General features: G+C 43.6%; 1 protein-coding gene across 1 annotated transcript in view; it reads right to left on the bottom strand.

The window, feature by feature from the left end:
• Positions 1-11,871, bottom strand: part of LOC115076260 (sialoadhesin-like) — an 81,565-nt gene extending 69,694 nt beyond the window's left edge. Inside the window, exons 1-2 of the mRNA XM_029577510.1 lie at positions 11,747-11,871; positions 9,881-10,258 (exon numbers count right to left, since the gene is read on the bottom strand). Coding sequence (XP_029433370.1) covers positions 9,881-10,258; positions 11,747-11,789 — 421 coding nt within the window. The 5' untranslated portion in view covers positions 11,790-11,871. The remainder of the gene's footprint in view (positions 1-9,880; positions 10,259-11,746) is intronic.
• Positions 11,872-16,625: the final 4,754 nt, after the last annotated feature.

Here is a 16,625-nt window from a genome sequence, read left to right as displayed (position 1 = left end):
TATCCCCCCTCAGCCGTCTCTTCTCCAAGCTGAAAAGTCCTAACCTCTTCAGTCTTTCCTCATAGGGGAGCTGTTCCATTCCCCTTATCATTTTGGTTGCCCTTCTCTGTACCTTCTCCATCGCAATTATATCTTTTTTGAGATGCGGCGACCACAATTGTACACAGTATTCAAGGTGCGGTCTCACCATGGAGCGATACAGAGACATTATGACATTTTCCGTTTTATTCACCATTCCCTTTCTAATAATTCCCAACATTTTGTTTTCTTTTTTGACTGCCGCAGCACACTGAACGGACGATTTCAATGTGTTATCCACTATGACGCCTAGATCTCTTTCTTGGGTTGTAGCACCTAATATGGAACCCAACATTGTGTAATTATAGCATGGGTTATTTTTCCCTATATGCATCACCTTGCACTTAACCACATTAAATTTCATCTGCCATTTGAATGCCCAATTTTCCAGTCTCACAAGGTCTTCCTGCAATATATCACAATCTGCTTGTGATTTAACTACTCTGAACAATTTTGTGTCATCTGCAAATTTGATTATCTCACGCGTCATATTTCTTTCCAGATCATTTATAAATATATTGAAAAGTAAGGGTCCCAATACAGATCCCTGAGGCACTCCACTGTCCACTCCCTTCCACTGAGAAAATTGTCCATTTAATCCTATTCTCTGTTTCCTGTCTTTTAGCCAGTTTGCAATCCAGAAAAGGACATCGCCACCTATCCCATGACTTTTTACTTTTCCTAGAAGCCTCTCATGAGGAACTTTGTCAAACGCCTTCTGAAAATTCAAGTATACTATATCTACCGGTTCACCTTTATCCACGTGATTATTAACTCCTTCAAAAAAGTGAAGCAGATTTGTGAGGCAAGACTTGCCCTGGGTAAAGCCATGCTGACTTTGTTCCATTAAACCATGTCTTTCTATATGTTCTGTTATTTTGATGTTTAGAACACTTTCCACTATTTTTCCTGGCACTGAAGTCAGGCTAACTGGTCTGTAGTTTCCCGGATCGCCCCTGGAGCCCTTTTTAAATATTGGGGTTACATTTGCTATCCTCCATTCTTCAGGTATAATGGATGATTTTAATGATAGGTTACAAATTTTTAATGATAGGTCTGAAATTTCATTTTTTAGTTCCTTCAGAACTCTGGGGTGTATACCATCCAGTCCAGGTGATTTACTACTCTTCAGTTTGTCAATCAGGCCTACCACATCTTCTAGGTTCACTGTGATTTGATTCAGTCCATTTGAATCATTATCCATGAAAACCTTCTCCATTACTGGTTCCTCCCCAACATCCTCTTCAGTAAACACCGAAGCAAAGAAATCATTTAATCTTTCCGCGATGGCCTTATCTTCTCTAAGTGCCCCTTTAACCCCTCGATCATCTAACGGTCCAACTGACTCCCTCACAGGCTTTCTGCTTCGGATATATTTTAAAAAGTTTTTACTGTGAGTTTTTGCCTCTACAGCCAACTTCTTTTCAAATTCTCTCTTAGCCTGTCTTATCAATGTCTTACCTTTAACTTGCCAACGTTTATGCTTTATCCTATTTTCTTCTGTTGGATCCTTTTTCCAATTTTTGAATGAAGATCTTTTGGCTAAAATAGCTTCTTTCACCTCCCCTTTTAACCATGCCGGTAATCGTTTTGCCTTCTTTCCACCTTTCTTAATGTGTGGAATACATCTAGACTGTGCTTCTAGAATGGTATTTTTTAACAATGACCACGCCTCTTGGACAATTTTTACTTTTGTAGCTGCTCCTTTCAGTTTTTTTCCAACAATTTTTCTCATTTTATCAGTTTCCCTTTTGAAAGTTTAGCACGAGAGCCTTGGATTTGCACACTGTTCCTCTTCCAGTCATTAAATCAAATTTATTTATTTATTTATTTATTTATTTAACATCTCTTCTATACCGATGTCCGTTCGCACATCGCATCGGTTTACAATAAAACGAAAACTTTTGGGCGGAGCCCTTACATATAACAGATAAATTAGTGAACTAGGAATAATATAATTAACTTTTGGGAGGAGCCCTTACAAATAACAAACATCAATGGGTAGATGCAATGAACTGTAACTATAACTATACATATATACATGATAGTGCACAGTACAAAATCAGCAGGCATAATTTGATCATATTATGATCACTATTGCCAAGCGGCCCCACCACCATTACCTCTCTCACCAATTCCTGTGCTCCACTGAGAATTAGATCTAAAATTGCTCCCTCTCTCGTCGGTTCCTGAACCAATTGCTCCATAAAGCTATCGTTTATTCCATCCAGGAACGTTATCTCTCTAGCGTGTCCCGATGATACATTTACCCAGTCAATATTGGGGTAATTGAAGTCTCCCATTATTGCCGCACTACCAATTTGGTTAGTTTCCCTAATTTCTCTTAGCATTTCACTGTCCGTCTCACCATCTTGACCAGGTGGACGGTAGTATACCTCTATCACTATAGTCTTCCCCGACACACAAGGGATTTCTACCCATAAAGATTCAATTTTGTATTTAGTCTCATGCAGGATGTTTATCCTGTTGGACTCTATGCCATCCCGGACATAAAGCGCCGCGCCACACCTCCTCCCGGGTGCTCCTCTCTGTCATTGCGATTTAATTTGTACCCCGGTATAGCACTGTCCCATTGGTTATCCTCTTTCCACCATGTCTCTGAGATGCCAATTAAGTCTATGTCATCATTCACTGCTAGGATACCACAAACAAATCCTCTGTCATAAATTATTTATAAAAAAAATTTTGTATGTGTATATAATCCACTACTTGTTAACCTTCTGAATCTCAAATAAGAGTAAACAATTTAAACAGTCTTCATAATCAATTCAAAAATGGTATGTAAACTGGAAAATTCAAGAAAAAATATTTAAGACAGAGGAAGGAACGTTTCATATATTGGTGTCATAAATCCCCACACGGGGTAATATGGCTCTAGATTATAATCATAAATGGACCTCCTCCATCCGATGTTTTTTCTAGATGTGATGAACACCAAGTGTTAACATTTTCAAGTGTATGTGTTAAAAATACTTTTTTTTACTATTACCAAAGGTGAAAACACTTTCCTCCAACAGCTTTGAGGCAGTAATTGTAAATGTCCCGGCAAAACTATGATGGATCCCAAAAAAAGGGTATTAATGAATGATGTTAATTCTGTTGAGAATTGTGATCAACCCAGAAGGCATAAAAGATTTTCACTAGGCTTAACACATAAGCTCTTTCAACATCCCGACTTATCTGATATCCATGATAGGTCACCGACGCAGCCGCGTTTCAGGTCCGTTCCAGGACCTTTCATCAGGGGTTACAACCTCCTTGCACGTTTAGTCAGTGAATGTTGAATGGTTGCCTGCACAGGTCTCACGCGTAGGTCTCAATGGACTCTATCCGGGTCAGAATTTGGTATCATTCACTGCTATACATTCTAATTCTCCCATCTTACTTCTTAGACTTCTGGCATTAGTATACAAACATTTCAAAGTTTGTTTTTTGTTTGTATTTTCATTCTGCTTTTTAATTGATAAGGATAAGTTAGAATTTTTTAGCTCAGGTGAGTTTTTAGTTACAGGTACTTGGACTACTTTTCTAATTATTGGAACCTCACTGTCGGGATGCCCTAATTCTAATGCATCATTAGTATCCTTTGAAGATACCTCTCTCCAAACCATGCGCTGCTGAGTGACTGTCGGCTTTCCCCTTTGTTCTAGTTTAAAAGCTGCTCTATGTCCTTTTTAAAGGTTAGCGCCAGCATGGTTCCACCCTGGTTAAGGTGGAGCCCATCCCTTCGGAAGAGACTCACCCTTCCCCAAAAGGTTCCCCAGTTCCTAACAAAACTGAATCCCTCTTCCTTGCACCATCGTCTCATCCACGCATTGAAAATCCAAACAGTCTAACTTCAGTTAGTCAGCCAGAGTGATTCACTGCTCTCTTGATTAGCAAATGTTGGTCCCTATTCAAACCCAATCACACTACCTCAACACCTTTCCAAGGTGAGTAACTGAGCTGAACTATTCAACTTTTTTACTTAGGTATACACTGCTCCTAGCTTATTTCTAGCTTCTGGCTACTTTTTGGGTTGGGTTTTTTTTTTTGGTGGGTTTTTTTTTTCAATACAAACACTCAGTTTGTATTAAATACAAACACTCAGTTCTTTAAAAGTCTGCAGAACACTCAGTTCTGCAGACTTTTAAAAATAAACACACTACCTACTGCTTACTAGCTACCTTATTGACTGACTATTTAAAAATACAAACAGTCTAACTTGTTTATTCACTGCCTTTCTGACTATTAAAGGCACAAACACACTAAATAATATTCCCAGATAGTTAACTTTGCCCCAATACTTTTAAAAAAGACAATGTCCCAAATGTAATATATATACCTAAATAATATACCTACGGGCCAGTACCACTCGAGTTGAGTTTATCACCCAAGCCCAGCTCATGACGGCTCGTTTTCTGGATCGAGGTTATCCAACAAGGGTGATAAAAAAGGCATATAAACGAGCCTTATATACACACCGGGAATGGCTTCTCCTGTCACCTCCCAGTTCAGAAGACACGGCCAATAATTGTATCCTGCCCTTCTCGATTGTAGGAAGAACGATAGCAAATATGATCAGGCGTCATTGGTCAGCATTAGCGCTAACAGAATTGTTTCAAGGTCCCCTTCGCTTTACATTTAGGCGAGGGAGAAATTTACGGGACCGGCTTGTACACACGGCACCTCTCCAATTAGGGTATCCGTCTAGTGAGAGGGGCCTTCATAGACCATGTGGACACTGTTTAATGTGCAGCCACACAGACACGTTTTCAGAGTTTACACATCCATTGACAGGGCGTGTCTTTAAGCTTTACTCACAGTCTGACTGCACTACAAGAGGGGTGATTTATGTCATAAAATGCCCCTGTGCCCTCGTGCCAAACACAATTTTCTTCTCCTGCCAGACGATTTCGATCGTTAAGACGATAGGGCACACGATTCACACCTCTAATAGCTCCTTCCCTCGTGGGTTCCATTACCATTTGTTTGAACAAAGCTACTTGCAGGGCATCCACTATCTCTCTGCTACTGTTAGATTCCGCAGAAGGGATTCTCCAGTTTACGTCCGGTAGATTAAAATCTCCAACAATCACCACTTCTCCCTTCTTACTCATCTTTTGAATGTCTTCAATCAGATCTCTGTCTAGTACTTCCATTTGATTTGGAGGCCTGTACCCCACGCCAATAAAAATGGATGTCCCCTCATCTTTTTTTTAGGACGGCCCATAAAGCTTCTTCTTTGCCCCATCTTCCCTGCAGCTCGGATGCTTGGATATTGTTTTTGACATAAAGAGCCACTCCTCCCCCTTTTCTGTCCTCTCTGTCCTTTCTTAATAAGTTATATCCCTGTATGGTAGTATCCCAATCATGAGAATCCGTGAACCATGTCTCCGTGACAGCAACAATGTCCAAATCTGCCTCCACCATTAGGGATTGCAGGTCTGGGATTTTATTACCCAAACTACGAGCATTTGTGCACATAGCTTTCCAGCTGTTCTGGTACAGGTTAATGGGTTTTTTTTGGACTCTCTGTGTGACTTATTTAGCTGACTTTTGTTATCCACTTTGCCTTTTTTTTATTGCATTTGTATTTGTATTTGGGGGGTGACATTCTAATGCCCTACTGTAAATGACTGTTTGAATAGCAATTCTGCTGGCCGATGATCCTGGGAGGTTTTTAACTGTAGTGTTTCCCTCGCTGAGAGTTCCCAGATTAGTGCCTCTGATGTCACCCAGCATAGTGAGCTTTTTCTTTTGGTTGCTGATTATATTATGGAATTTCTGTATGCATTGGGTTTCTTCTTTCTTTCCAGATAACACTTCAATCTCTTTCTCAAGAACTTCTTCAGTATTTAATACAGAGAAGGCATTTTGTACTTGTCTCTTGATACAGCGCGTGTCTCAGGCATATACACGCACAAGATACAATGCCTGGACCATGTATCTTGTGTGTGTATAATGGGCATCCAGAAATTTTTTTTTCAAAACTTTTTTTTTTTACTTAAATCTGCTAGGGATGTGCAGAGGGATGCCATACGTTGCATTCGGGATTCGTATTCGTCGGGGGCAGATACGTTGCATTCGGCAAGGGGGGCCCCTGATACATTCATGCGTTAATTTTTATTTGTTTTCTGGCTAAAATTGAATTAACTACAACCCCCCACCCTCCTGACCCCCCCCAAGACTTACCAAAACTCCCTGATGGTCCAGCAGGGGGTCCGGGAGCCATCTCCTGCACTCACACCCTCAGCTGCCGGTATTCAAAATGGTGCCGATAGCCTTTGACCTTACTATGTCACAGGGGCTACTGGTGCCATTGGTCAGCCACTGTCACGTGATAGGAGCAATGGATGGCCGGCGCCCCTGACATAGTAAGGTCAAAGGCTATCGATGCCATTTTGAATACCGGCAGCCAAGGGTGCGAGTGCAGGAGATGGCTCCTGGACCCCCTGCTGGACCACCAGGGAGTTTTGGTAAGTCTTGGGGGGGTCAGGAGGGTGGGGGGTTGTAGTTAATTCAATTTTAGCCGGGAAACGAATAAGAATTAACACATGAATGTATCGGGGGCCCCCCTTGCCGAATGCAGTCTTGTGGGACCCTCCTGACCCCCACAAGACTTGCCAAAAGTCCCTGGTGGTCCAGCGGGAGTCCGGGAGCAATCTCCTGCACTTGGGCCGTCGGCTGCCAGTATTCAAAATGGCGCCGATAGCCTTTGCCCTTACTATGTCACAGGGGCTACCGGTGCCATTGGTCAGTCCCTGTCACATGGTAAGGTCAAAGCCTATCGGCACCATGTTGAATACCGGCAGCTGAGGGCGTGAGTGCAGGAGATGGCTCCCGGACCCCCCGTTGGACCACCAGGGAGATTTGGTAAGTCTTGGGGGGGTCAGGAGGGTGGGGGGTTTGTTTAAATTCGCTCCTTTAGACGGCCGAATAATTCAGTGAAGATTCGTTGTATTCGTGGGGAATCGCGATAAGTTTCGCTTCCCCACGAATACAACGAATATGGCCCTATATGTTGCGGATTACCAATACATAGGAAACGAATGCACACCCCTAAAATCTGCTTTCTTTGTTTCCTCCTACTTAGTATCATGACAATACTATTAGGATTCACAGAAAGCAGGGTTTTTCGGTTTTTTTTTCAATGAGCCCTTGAGCGTGGCATACCTTTACGCCAGCCCTGGGTGCATTGGTCACGTGGCAAATATTTTGCCTCATCTGCCCTCGCAGCTCACAGCTTGTAGACTCCTCTGGTTGCGAAATTGGTCGGCAGATTTGTCTTCCAAGTCTCAGCTTTGTAACCTCCCCTTTAAGGGAAAGCTTTGCTTCGGGGAGGACCTGGACCAATTGGTAAAATTACTTGGGGAATCCAAGGGCAACCGGTTACCGGAGGATAGGAAACCTACAGGGAAGGTTTTTCCTCCTCGAGCTCGGTTTCGAGACTCTTGCAGATTTCGCGCTGGTAGGCCTTCAGCTTCTTCGGGTCTAGGTCAGCCCCGGGACAACAGCAGTCCTTTTGTGGAGGCCACCACCCAGGTAGAGAGCCCGCGGGCCAGGGCGATGGACATGGAAAGCACTCCCAATGAAGCCAGGGGCACCCATTCCGTCGTAGAAGCAGGCTTATACATGAACTGACCCTCTCCCATAAAGCACCCAACTCTGCTCCCCCCTACCCTACCCCTCCCTTCATCTCAGTTCTAGCCACACCTTTCACCTCACCAACTTTTCTCAACCCACCACCCCCCAAACTCACCATGTAAGCTAACCATGAGACATGTATTCAATGGACATTATATGACATGATTCAAATAGATATTGTATGGAATTATATGTTACCGGTTATCTATTGGCACCTCTGTTACGTACTTACATTTGTTTTGCCTATTTGTGCCTGCCTGTAAACTGTTATGATGGTAAATAACTTAATGACGGTATAGAAAATATTTTAAATAAATAAATAAATAAATAAATAAATAAATCACAGGTCCAATTCTACCAGAGCCCAGCTTTTGACACTTTAAATCACAATATTCTCTTCATCAATTTACAGTTCATTGGTATTAGGATATAGTCCTTCAATGGTTTATTTCATTCATTTCCAACCACCCCCAGCACATTAACTTCGGTACATATTCCTCAGACTGCTACAGTACAACCTCTGGAGTCCCGCAAGGCTCCTCTCTGTCCGCCATATTATTCAACATTTATCTACTTCCCCTTTGCCACATATTAACTGGTCTAGGCATAGACTTTAAAATATATGCAGCTGACATACAACTTCTCATACCCTACATTTCCTCCTGGTCCCACACACTATCTTTAACTACATTATACTTAGAGACCATTAAGACATGGCTTTCACATAACCGTTTAAAATTGAATGCTACTAAAACTGAAATCTTACATCTATCAACTATTCCCCACTCCTCTTGTTGTCTACCCCCATACCTCAGCTTTGACAATCACATAATACCCATTACCAATCAGGCTCGCAACCTAGGAGTTATTCTTGACTCCAATTTATTTATGTCCATCAACATTGCTAAAGTTGCCAAAACTTCCTTTTACAAACTCAACCTTCTTAAAAGATTAAAGCTTCTACTATACCCTGCTGACTTCCGGACTGTTCTACAAGCTCTTGTACTTTCCGGTCTAGACTATTGTAATTCACTAAATACAGGCCTCCCAGACTCAACGATCCATCTCTTACAACTAATTCAAAATGCTGCATCCCATCTCCTCACAAACATCAAATTCAGAGAACAGATCACCCCAGTTCTCCTCAATCTTCATTAGCTCCCAATTCGACAACGCATCCACTATAAAATTCTGATGCTGATTTTCAATGTAATCCGTAACCCCTCTGCCATTTGGCGATGCACTTCATTATGATTATACCAACCTCCACGCCACCTACGTTCAACTGATAAAAATCTCCTTCAAGTCCCAAAGTCAAAATAGCCAGGCTTGAACTAACAAGGAAGCGAGCCTCCTCAGTAGCGGGCCCATCTCTTTGGAACTCCATTCCTGCAACCTTAAGACTCCTGACCAATCCCAAAGAATTCAGAAAAAAATTAAAAACCCATCTGTGCTCCATCCCTTTCAGCACATCACCCTCTAATTGATATATTTTTTAAATCTTATTATTAATTCGTCTTAAATGCATACCCAGTCCGATGTCATAAATGTAAACTTTTGAGTATTTATTTTCTGTTTTAACTATGTATGTTTACAGTATGTAAATTGCCTAGATCTAACTTTGTATAAGCGGTATACAAAAGATTTAAAATAAATAAATAAATAGATAGATAGATAAAATCTACTATCTAGCTAGAGTAAAAGGATATTCGTTTGGAGCAATAAACAAGTGTATAGCATTTTAGTGAAGATATACTAGGATATGAATTATATTGTTCCTCAAACAATGGATCTTGGAGAATATTCTTCCTGTTTCTCACTGTGGACAAGAACACCTCCCTCTGCCCCTCCACACTTATCTCATGTGAAAGAAGGAGCCAGGGCTATACTTCCAATTCCCTTTTTCAAATGGCACATCTTTCCTCCCTTAGCTTGTCCAGCATCCTTCTGACCACCAAAGTCAACAGCCATCTTGCCTTCCCATCAGGCAGTGCGTGTGTGAAGGAAGTTTGCATTGCTGCTTCCTGTACTGTACCTGTTTTGTGGTGAGCAATGTGTGTGTGGGAAGCTTGCATTGCCGCTGCCCGTGCTTGTACCTATTCCTTACTATGAGGGCTGCCATTCATCTGTACTGAATGAAGATTTTTTTTTTTACCTGAAATTTTCAGTTGGGTGCTGCCATTCCCAGATTGATAACTGTTGGTTTCAGGGTTGATGCGCACGTAATACACTTCTTTGTCCTCCGCTGTCACATTGTTTATCTTTAGTGAGCATGTCTTTTTCTTTATGTCCCCTATCATTTCTGTGCGACCCTGAAATGGTCTCTCCACCCTTCCAGAGCCCCTGCTGTTGTAGACCTCAGGGTAGCTGTTGAGTCTCTTCAGGTACCAGACGATGTGGAACCCCTCTGAGGCATTGTAAGGTTGGGGGTGGGTGAATGTGCAGGGGATCTCCACACAGGAACCCTTCAGGGCCTGGATGGAGCTCGGCATCCAGACTGACCACGTCTGAGAGAGCGAGCCTGGGAAGGAAGCTGAGACGAGATTAAACATTATTCCCCATCTTGTCTGCCATGAGTCCTGTTGCACCTGACATCTGGATTCCCTCATCTCAGATGCTGTTATGGGCAACACAGGAAGATTTATTAAAACGCCAAAAAGAAACAGAGTTCAGGAAAAGACAGAAAAATCAACAGTCCAAAATACCAAAAACACTTAGAAGCTTCACAAAATCTTCAAAGTTGTTACTCACAGTTCTTCTCACATTACTTGAGCACAGTCCAGCAGAGATGCTGTCCTTTCAGGCTCCCATCAAGGCCCTGTTCTTAATCCAGATCCCAGTGAAAAATGGGAAAAAAAGAACTCCTCCTTTAACCACACCTCTGGCAGGGAGCTTCCCCAAGAAGATGGAAAAGGAGTCCTTAGTCTCCCAGATGACCCAAAGTCCTTCCTGGAAGGAGCTTCTAGTGCTTTCTCCAGTGGATCAGAAACAAATTTACTCTGCAGCCTGTTCACCAGAGGCTACAACTCCTGCATATGAGTCATGGGAGCCATCATATATACATCCTCCAGACCTCCACAACCCATCTCCTTCTTGGGGAAGGACCTTCCTTTACTTATGATCTCGTATACGTCCTCTGGGACCTCCTATTGCTGGAAAGTTCCTACCGATAAAACGTTAGAGAAACCTGGCAGGAGTCACACATGTCCGAGTATGGTCCTTGTCAGGGCAGTTATCAGACAGTCTGCAGGGCTTGCAGGCCGATGAGGACATTATCCCTGCAGGCCTGCAAGCCCATGGTCATGGCAAAACCCCATGTGGGGTTTCTCTCTGAAAATCAGGAAGACCCTAACAATGGGACACCGTTTTCAAAGCTTTCATTTTCACCGGGCTTGAAGGCAGCTGCAAATGTACCTACAGGAAAGGAGGCAAAATGACAGCTCTGCCTGTCCCGCCCCTCCCTGACCTAGCCCCGCCCCTTTCTTGGCAGCAGGTGCAGGTACCCACATTATGACCATCGCAGGCAGTTTTACCCACATGGGGGGTGGGACAGGAATTTCAGCTGGATTTTATTTCTGTCAGTAAAAGGCAGTTTACTCATGAGAAATGCTTTGAATATTGTCCTGCCTATTATCCCCTCAGAGCCCATTCACCCTCTGTCCACACTCTTTAGCTTTTGGCTCTGTAGTGCCTTTCTAGGAGCTCTATTAGTGTTGGAGACATTTATAATCTTGTTTTTTCTTGGGGAACCCAGGACTCCAACCCATGTATGTGATGGACTAGGACTGGATCAGTTCGCCCCCCTGGATATGGGCATTCTGCTTTTCCACCTACAGTACAGTACTTATTGCTAGGTATCCTCCAGTTCCCAGATTTATATCCCCTGTCCCCACTGCCAGACCCACGGACTGCAATTTAAACCTTATCCCTTTCCTAGGAAAAGGAAGAATATCCTACAGAAATAGATGCAAGAATAAAGAAACACCGATCAGTGTTATTAATGAATCCTGGGAGGCTTTACCTTGCAGCAGAGTGAGCGGGAGAAGACTCTGCAGGAGCTCCATGCTGCCCTGCCCGTAGGGGGCAGCACTGTCAATCAGGCTTAGAAGGAGAAATGACCCTCCAGGGGCAGAGGAATCCTCAGGTTGTCTGTGTGCAATCCAGAGTCAAGAGAATGAGAGAAACAGCCAGTGAGACAGAGAGCTCAGGAAGAGAGCGAGTCATCCACCTTGAGAAATCTGTTGCAGCTGTCAGCATGGTTTCAACATTCATTTAATGGTTACTGCAGATAAATGCCCCTCCCCCACCTTAACTCTCCAAGGCAGGAGAAAATTCAGGAAGACCAGAGATAATGCAACAGAAAAAAGCCATAAATATTATCTTGTTGGTCTCATCCTCCACTTCACTTCCAAAAATGAGTATTTAATAATACAGGTGTGATGCAGTGCTTGCTTTCTCTTTGAAGATGAGCTCAGGAGAACTGGCTGCACACATTGACAGCCGCTAATTGATGCAGTTAACTTTTGTGACAAAAACTGTGCATTTCCTTTTGAAAAATCAAAACTTGGACAATTCAAAAGTATGCGCATAGTCCCGAGCTTGACCTCAGGGATGGCTGCCCCTACTGCTGGGAAACGTGCGAGCATCGGGGTCCTACATGAGTACTGTTACCTGCACGGCGCTCGGGCACTTTCCTAAACTCCTGTTTCTGCTGGTAAAGCCCTGCTTAATCCCCAGCAATGGGTTCTACATTTATTCTCTCGGTGCTTTAACAGCAGAAATAGCATTTTATTAAATTGCCCACACGACATGCAAACCTTACTTCTAAAAGTATGTGTGCAAATTTTCATGCAAAACTACCCACACATAATAACTAACAGGTGTAATTGTCTATGGGAGTTTCCAAAGCAAACGTCTGTGATTTATACAGACTTTGATAAAATTATCCCCTTAAGGGCTCTGCCCGCGACACCATAGAATCTAAACCGGGTTAAAAGCATCTTGCGATCCACGGTGCCAAAGGCTGTGCCCTCACTGGGACTGCCAGATTCACTCCTGGAGTTAAATCTCTTTCTTCTCTCCTCCTCCCCTTCCCTCTATTCTCTCCTCCTCGGCTCTTTCTCGCTTCCTTCCTTACATTTACTGAATGCCCCACAGTGAATCTCACACATTGCTCACATTATGGCTCTGTGCTCTAAGGTGTCCTTAGCACCAAACATTATAATAAAGTAAATTTGATAGTTAGTCAGGTCTACGGAATAAAGCAATACTATACAAAAGTCAGTGTCCGCCAGCAAAGTCTTCCTCCTTTAGATCAGTTCAGCTTCTAGCTGGTGAAAAACCAAATCACCACAAGACATCATGTGACCTGTCCACGAAGACTTATCAGATTGACGTCATGTCTGCCTCGTCCTGCGCCTAATCTACAACACTTGCCTGCAAATCTGTTGTCAAATTTGTTAGCAGAAGTGAGAATCAAAAGAAAACCGGTCCAGGTCTGTCTGAGTCTCCAGTCCAGCCTTCCTAGTTACTGGTGACCAAGTACATAAGGTTGCTGCAGCTCTGGGTAGCAGGAAACAATTTCTCAACTTCCATTGAATGTATTTCCTCCTTCACTAAACCAGCGGGCAATGAATTGCTGTTCTCTGCAGCAATCAAAGGTGCTTCCTCTGTCTCTTTGCTCAGCAAGACCTGAGGTGTGCATGGGCTGGGAGAATCAGAGTAAGACCCTTCTCTGACATGGGGGAGGGGCGAGACCATAGAAATGAGGATTATGTTAGTCATGTGTGGGTCTCCAAAGAAGGAGCCATTTTTTGTCACTAACAAATCCTTGGAAAGGACTCTGGATGGGGGAGGCTACCTAATCTATTCATGGAAGCAGCTAATGGACTTGTGACATCAGTGGGGGGTATGGATATACTATAGGAGAGCAGAACCTGTCAGCCTCTGCTCAGTAGATAGTATGGAAAGTGTGGTATTTTAAACAGCCACTAGATGGCACTATTTCTGGTAAAATTACAAGACGCATTGCATGGCGGGATATGTAGGAAGCAGGGATAAGAGTTTATATAGGAATATTCTTTCAGAAGAATGGGAAGAGAAGTATTGTGCAGGGAGCGTTCCTCCAGTATAAAATGCTGGGGCTTACGATTTGATGGGAGGAGTTGGAGGGAACCCATATGAGGAGTGGGTTCACTGAGGGTGGTCTCTCTTCTACCCCATCAAAGGGAAAAACCCAAGGCAGAGAGGGGTTTCTCTTCAAGGGGACCAAGGAAAAAAATGTTTCTTCTACTCAATGCTTGTGTACAGAATCAATTATTTGCTGAATCTTTGTACATCTTACATCAATTTATAAACAGGAGTAAAAGACCTCAGAAACACGTTGATGTCTATTGGTTAATGATTACAGCCACTTCTAATCGTGGGTCAAAAACCTCCAACCAAACCAAGCTTAATTGTGAAAACTGTGGCCTTATATTTCAAAGTGTATTATTTTGTTCTTTTTACATTATAATAAAGAACTTAACTTTGCAAAGAGTTCTTTTCTTCTGCTCCCATTTCTTTTCTGCTCGCTTAAGTGAAGACTGCAATACCGCACCCATGATGGCCAGCGTTTCGCAAATCTAGCACAGAAAGACTCAAAAATCCAAAGTCATATAAACTGAGGTGTGCCGCCTTCAGTGAACGCCTCCTCAAGAGGAAAGAACCAGGAGACCCAACCTGAGTCCCCGAGGCGCAGGTTTGAATGAGGACACTGGAGAAGTCCTTTGCTATTGCTTGATGGGCATCAGAAGAAACTTCTGAAGAGTTACACGGTTTCTTTGAGAATGAATAGAATTATTAGATACCCAGGGAGTGAGTACTGATGTGGTATGCATTATGCTAAGACTGTGAAACTATGGTCTACAAAAAAAGGGGAGAAATAGTGTTTGAAGTGAGTAAAAATGAGTCTTTATTGCAGTAAATGGAGAGGATTTTCTTCTCCTATCCAAGGGGAAGATGTGTATAACTGATTTGGAGCATTACTCTTTCTTGTAATTTTGTAACTATTGCAGCCTAGCTGTGGAAGCCTATGACCATTGCATATTCACAATACTGGTAGCCAGTTTTGTTGGTTGGAAAAATACTAAGAACATAAGAAATTGCCATGCTGGGTCAGACCAAGGGTCCATCAAGCCCAGCATCCTGTTTCCAACAGAGGCCAAACCAGGCCACAAGAACCTGGCAATTACCCAAACACTAAGAAGATCCCATGCTACTGATGCAATTAATAGCAGTGGCTATTCCCTAAGTAAACTTGATTAATAGCAGTTAATGGACTTCTCCTCCAAGAACTTATCCAAACCTTTTTTGAACCCAGCTACACTAACTGCACTAACCACATCCTCTGGCAACAAATTCCAGATGTCCATTTGGATGACAAACTAGGAAAACCCCTCACTCCGGAGTGGTAGGAATGTGGGCTCCCAGTAGGGCAGAATCTCCTATCTGGTAATAAAACTCCACCGGACTTCTGATGGGAAAAATCCAAAAGATGTTCAAAGTCCAAAAAAAAAAAATCTCTCTCTCTAGGTGGGCAGAAGGTGAAGACAAAGCCTCATCCCAACAAACTGGAAGAAAACTTCTCAAACAGTTCTCTGCTTTCTCCCTCTTCCAAGACCTGGGGAGATGCTGGCCAGGTCAGAAACGTCGTTCTCCTGGGATAGGCTGTGAGGTGTAAAATGCAGGCCGTGCAACTCTCTCCTGCTTCCTAAAACCTCAGCTCCAAAGCCACCAGAGGAGCCTCAGTGCCGGCACCAAGTACAGGGTTTAAGCTAAGGACAATCTGACTCAGTGAGGGGCCCTGGGCTCCCATAGAAGTAACCCCTTATCCTCCCAACTCCAAAACCCCCACCTCAACTGATGTTCATTTAAAAACGCAGCAGGACCAAACCTGTGAAGGCCACCTCATGCCACGGTCAGCCCCTGCTTCTTCTTTCCTTAGCCTAACAAAACCCTGTATAGACGGAAAGCAGAGTTGCTTACCTGTAAGAGGTGTTCTCACAGGACACCAGGATGTTAGTCCTCACATATGGGTGACATCATCAGGATGGAGCCCAATCACGGAACACTTTTGTCAAAGTTTCTAGAGCTTTGACTGGCACCTACTAGGCATGCCCAGCAATGCACTGACCCTGCATCCAGCAGGGGTGCCCCTTCAGTCTTCTTTTTTCCGCGCAGCAGTAGCCACGCGGGTTAAGGAGCTCTCTGAGATTCCTGACAGGAATTTTCCTCATGGAACTTCTTTCAAAATTTTCCAAAATATTCTACCCCACAGGGGTCCCCCTATCAATATCTATACTCCGCGGTTGAAAGGTAAGCTTTTACCCTTGTTGCGATCGATTCCCGTCGAGTTATCCCTTCGGGGCCTATTGGCCATCGACCGCACCGCGGCTAAATTTTTGTCGGAGCCATGGTGTCGGGTTTTCGTCATTGCCCTGACTGTACTCAGACAATGTCCATCACTGACCCGCATGGGGTCTGTGTCATGTGTTTGGGGTCCGACCACGATGTCCTAACTTGAACCAAATGTGCCCAAATGACACCGAAGGGCCGTAAGGCTCGTTTAGAGAAAATGGACTTTCTCTTTCAGTTAAAAACCCCGACTCTATTGATAGCTCGACGTCGTCCAAGCTGGTGCCATTGACCTCTCGCCAGCACCGGGACACTGCTGCTGTTTGACTGGCGTCAACAATTCCAAGTGTCGATAGCCACCTTACACCCTCAGGAAAAAGACTGAGGAGAACATCTTGAAAAGCATCGACACCGGCATTGGAATGCTCAGTCCGTCGATCCAGGCAAGTCCTCGGCATTGACGTCGATAGAGCCACCGACAAAGAAGCCCCATCCAGAAAAGGCCC

This window comes from Rhinatrema bivittatum, chromosome 14 (genome assembly GCF_901001135.1).
Source record: "Rhinatrema bivittatum chromosome 14, aRhiBiv1.1, whole genome shotgun sequence".
NCBI classification, from domain to species: domain Eukaryota; kingdom Metazoa; phylum Chordata; class Amphibia; order Gymnophiona; family Rhinatrematidae; genus Rhinatrema; species Rhinatrema bivittatum.
The sequence above is the reverse complement of the archived record's forward strand: the minus strand, read 5'-3'. Positions and strand labels throughout refer to the sequence as shown.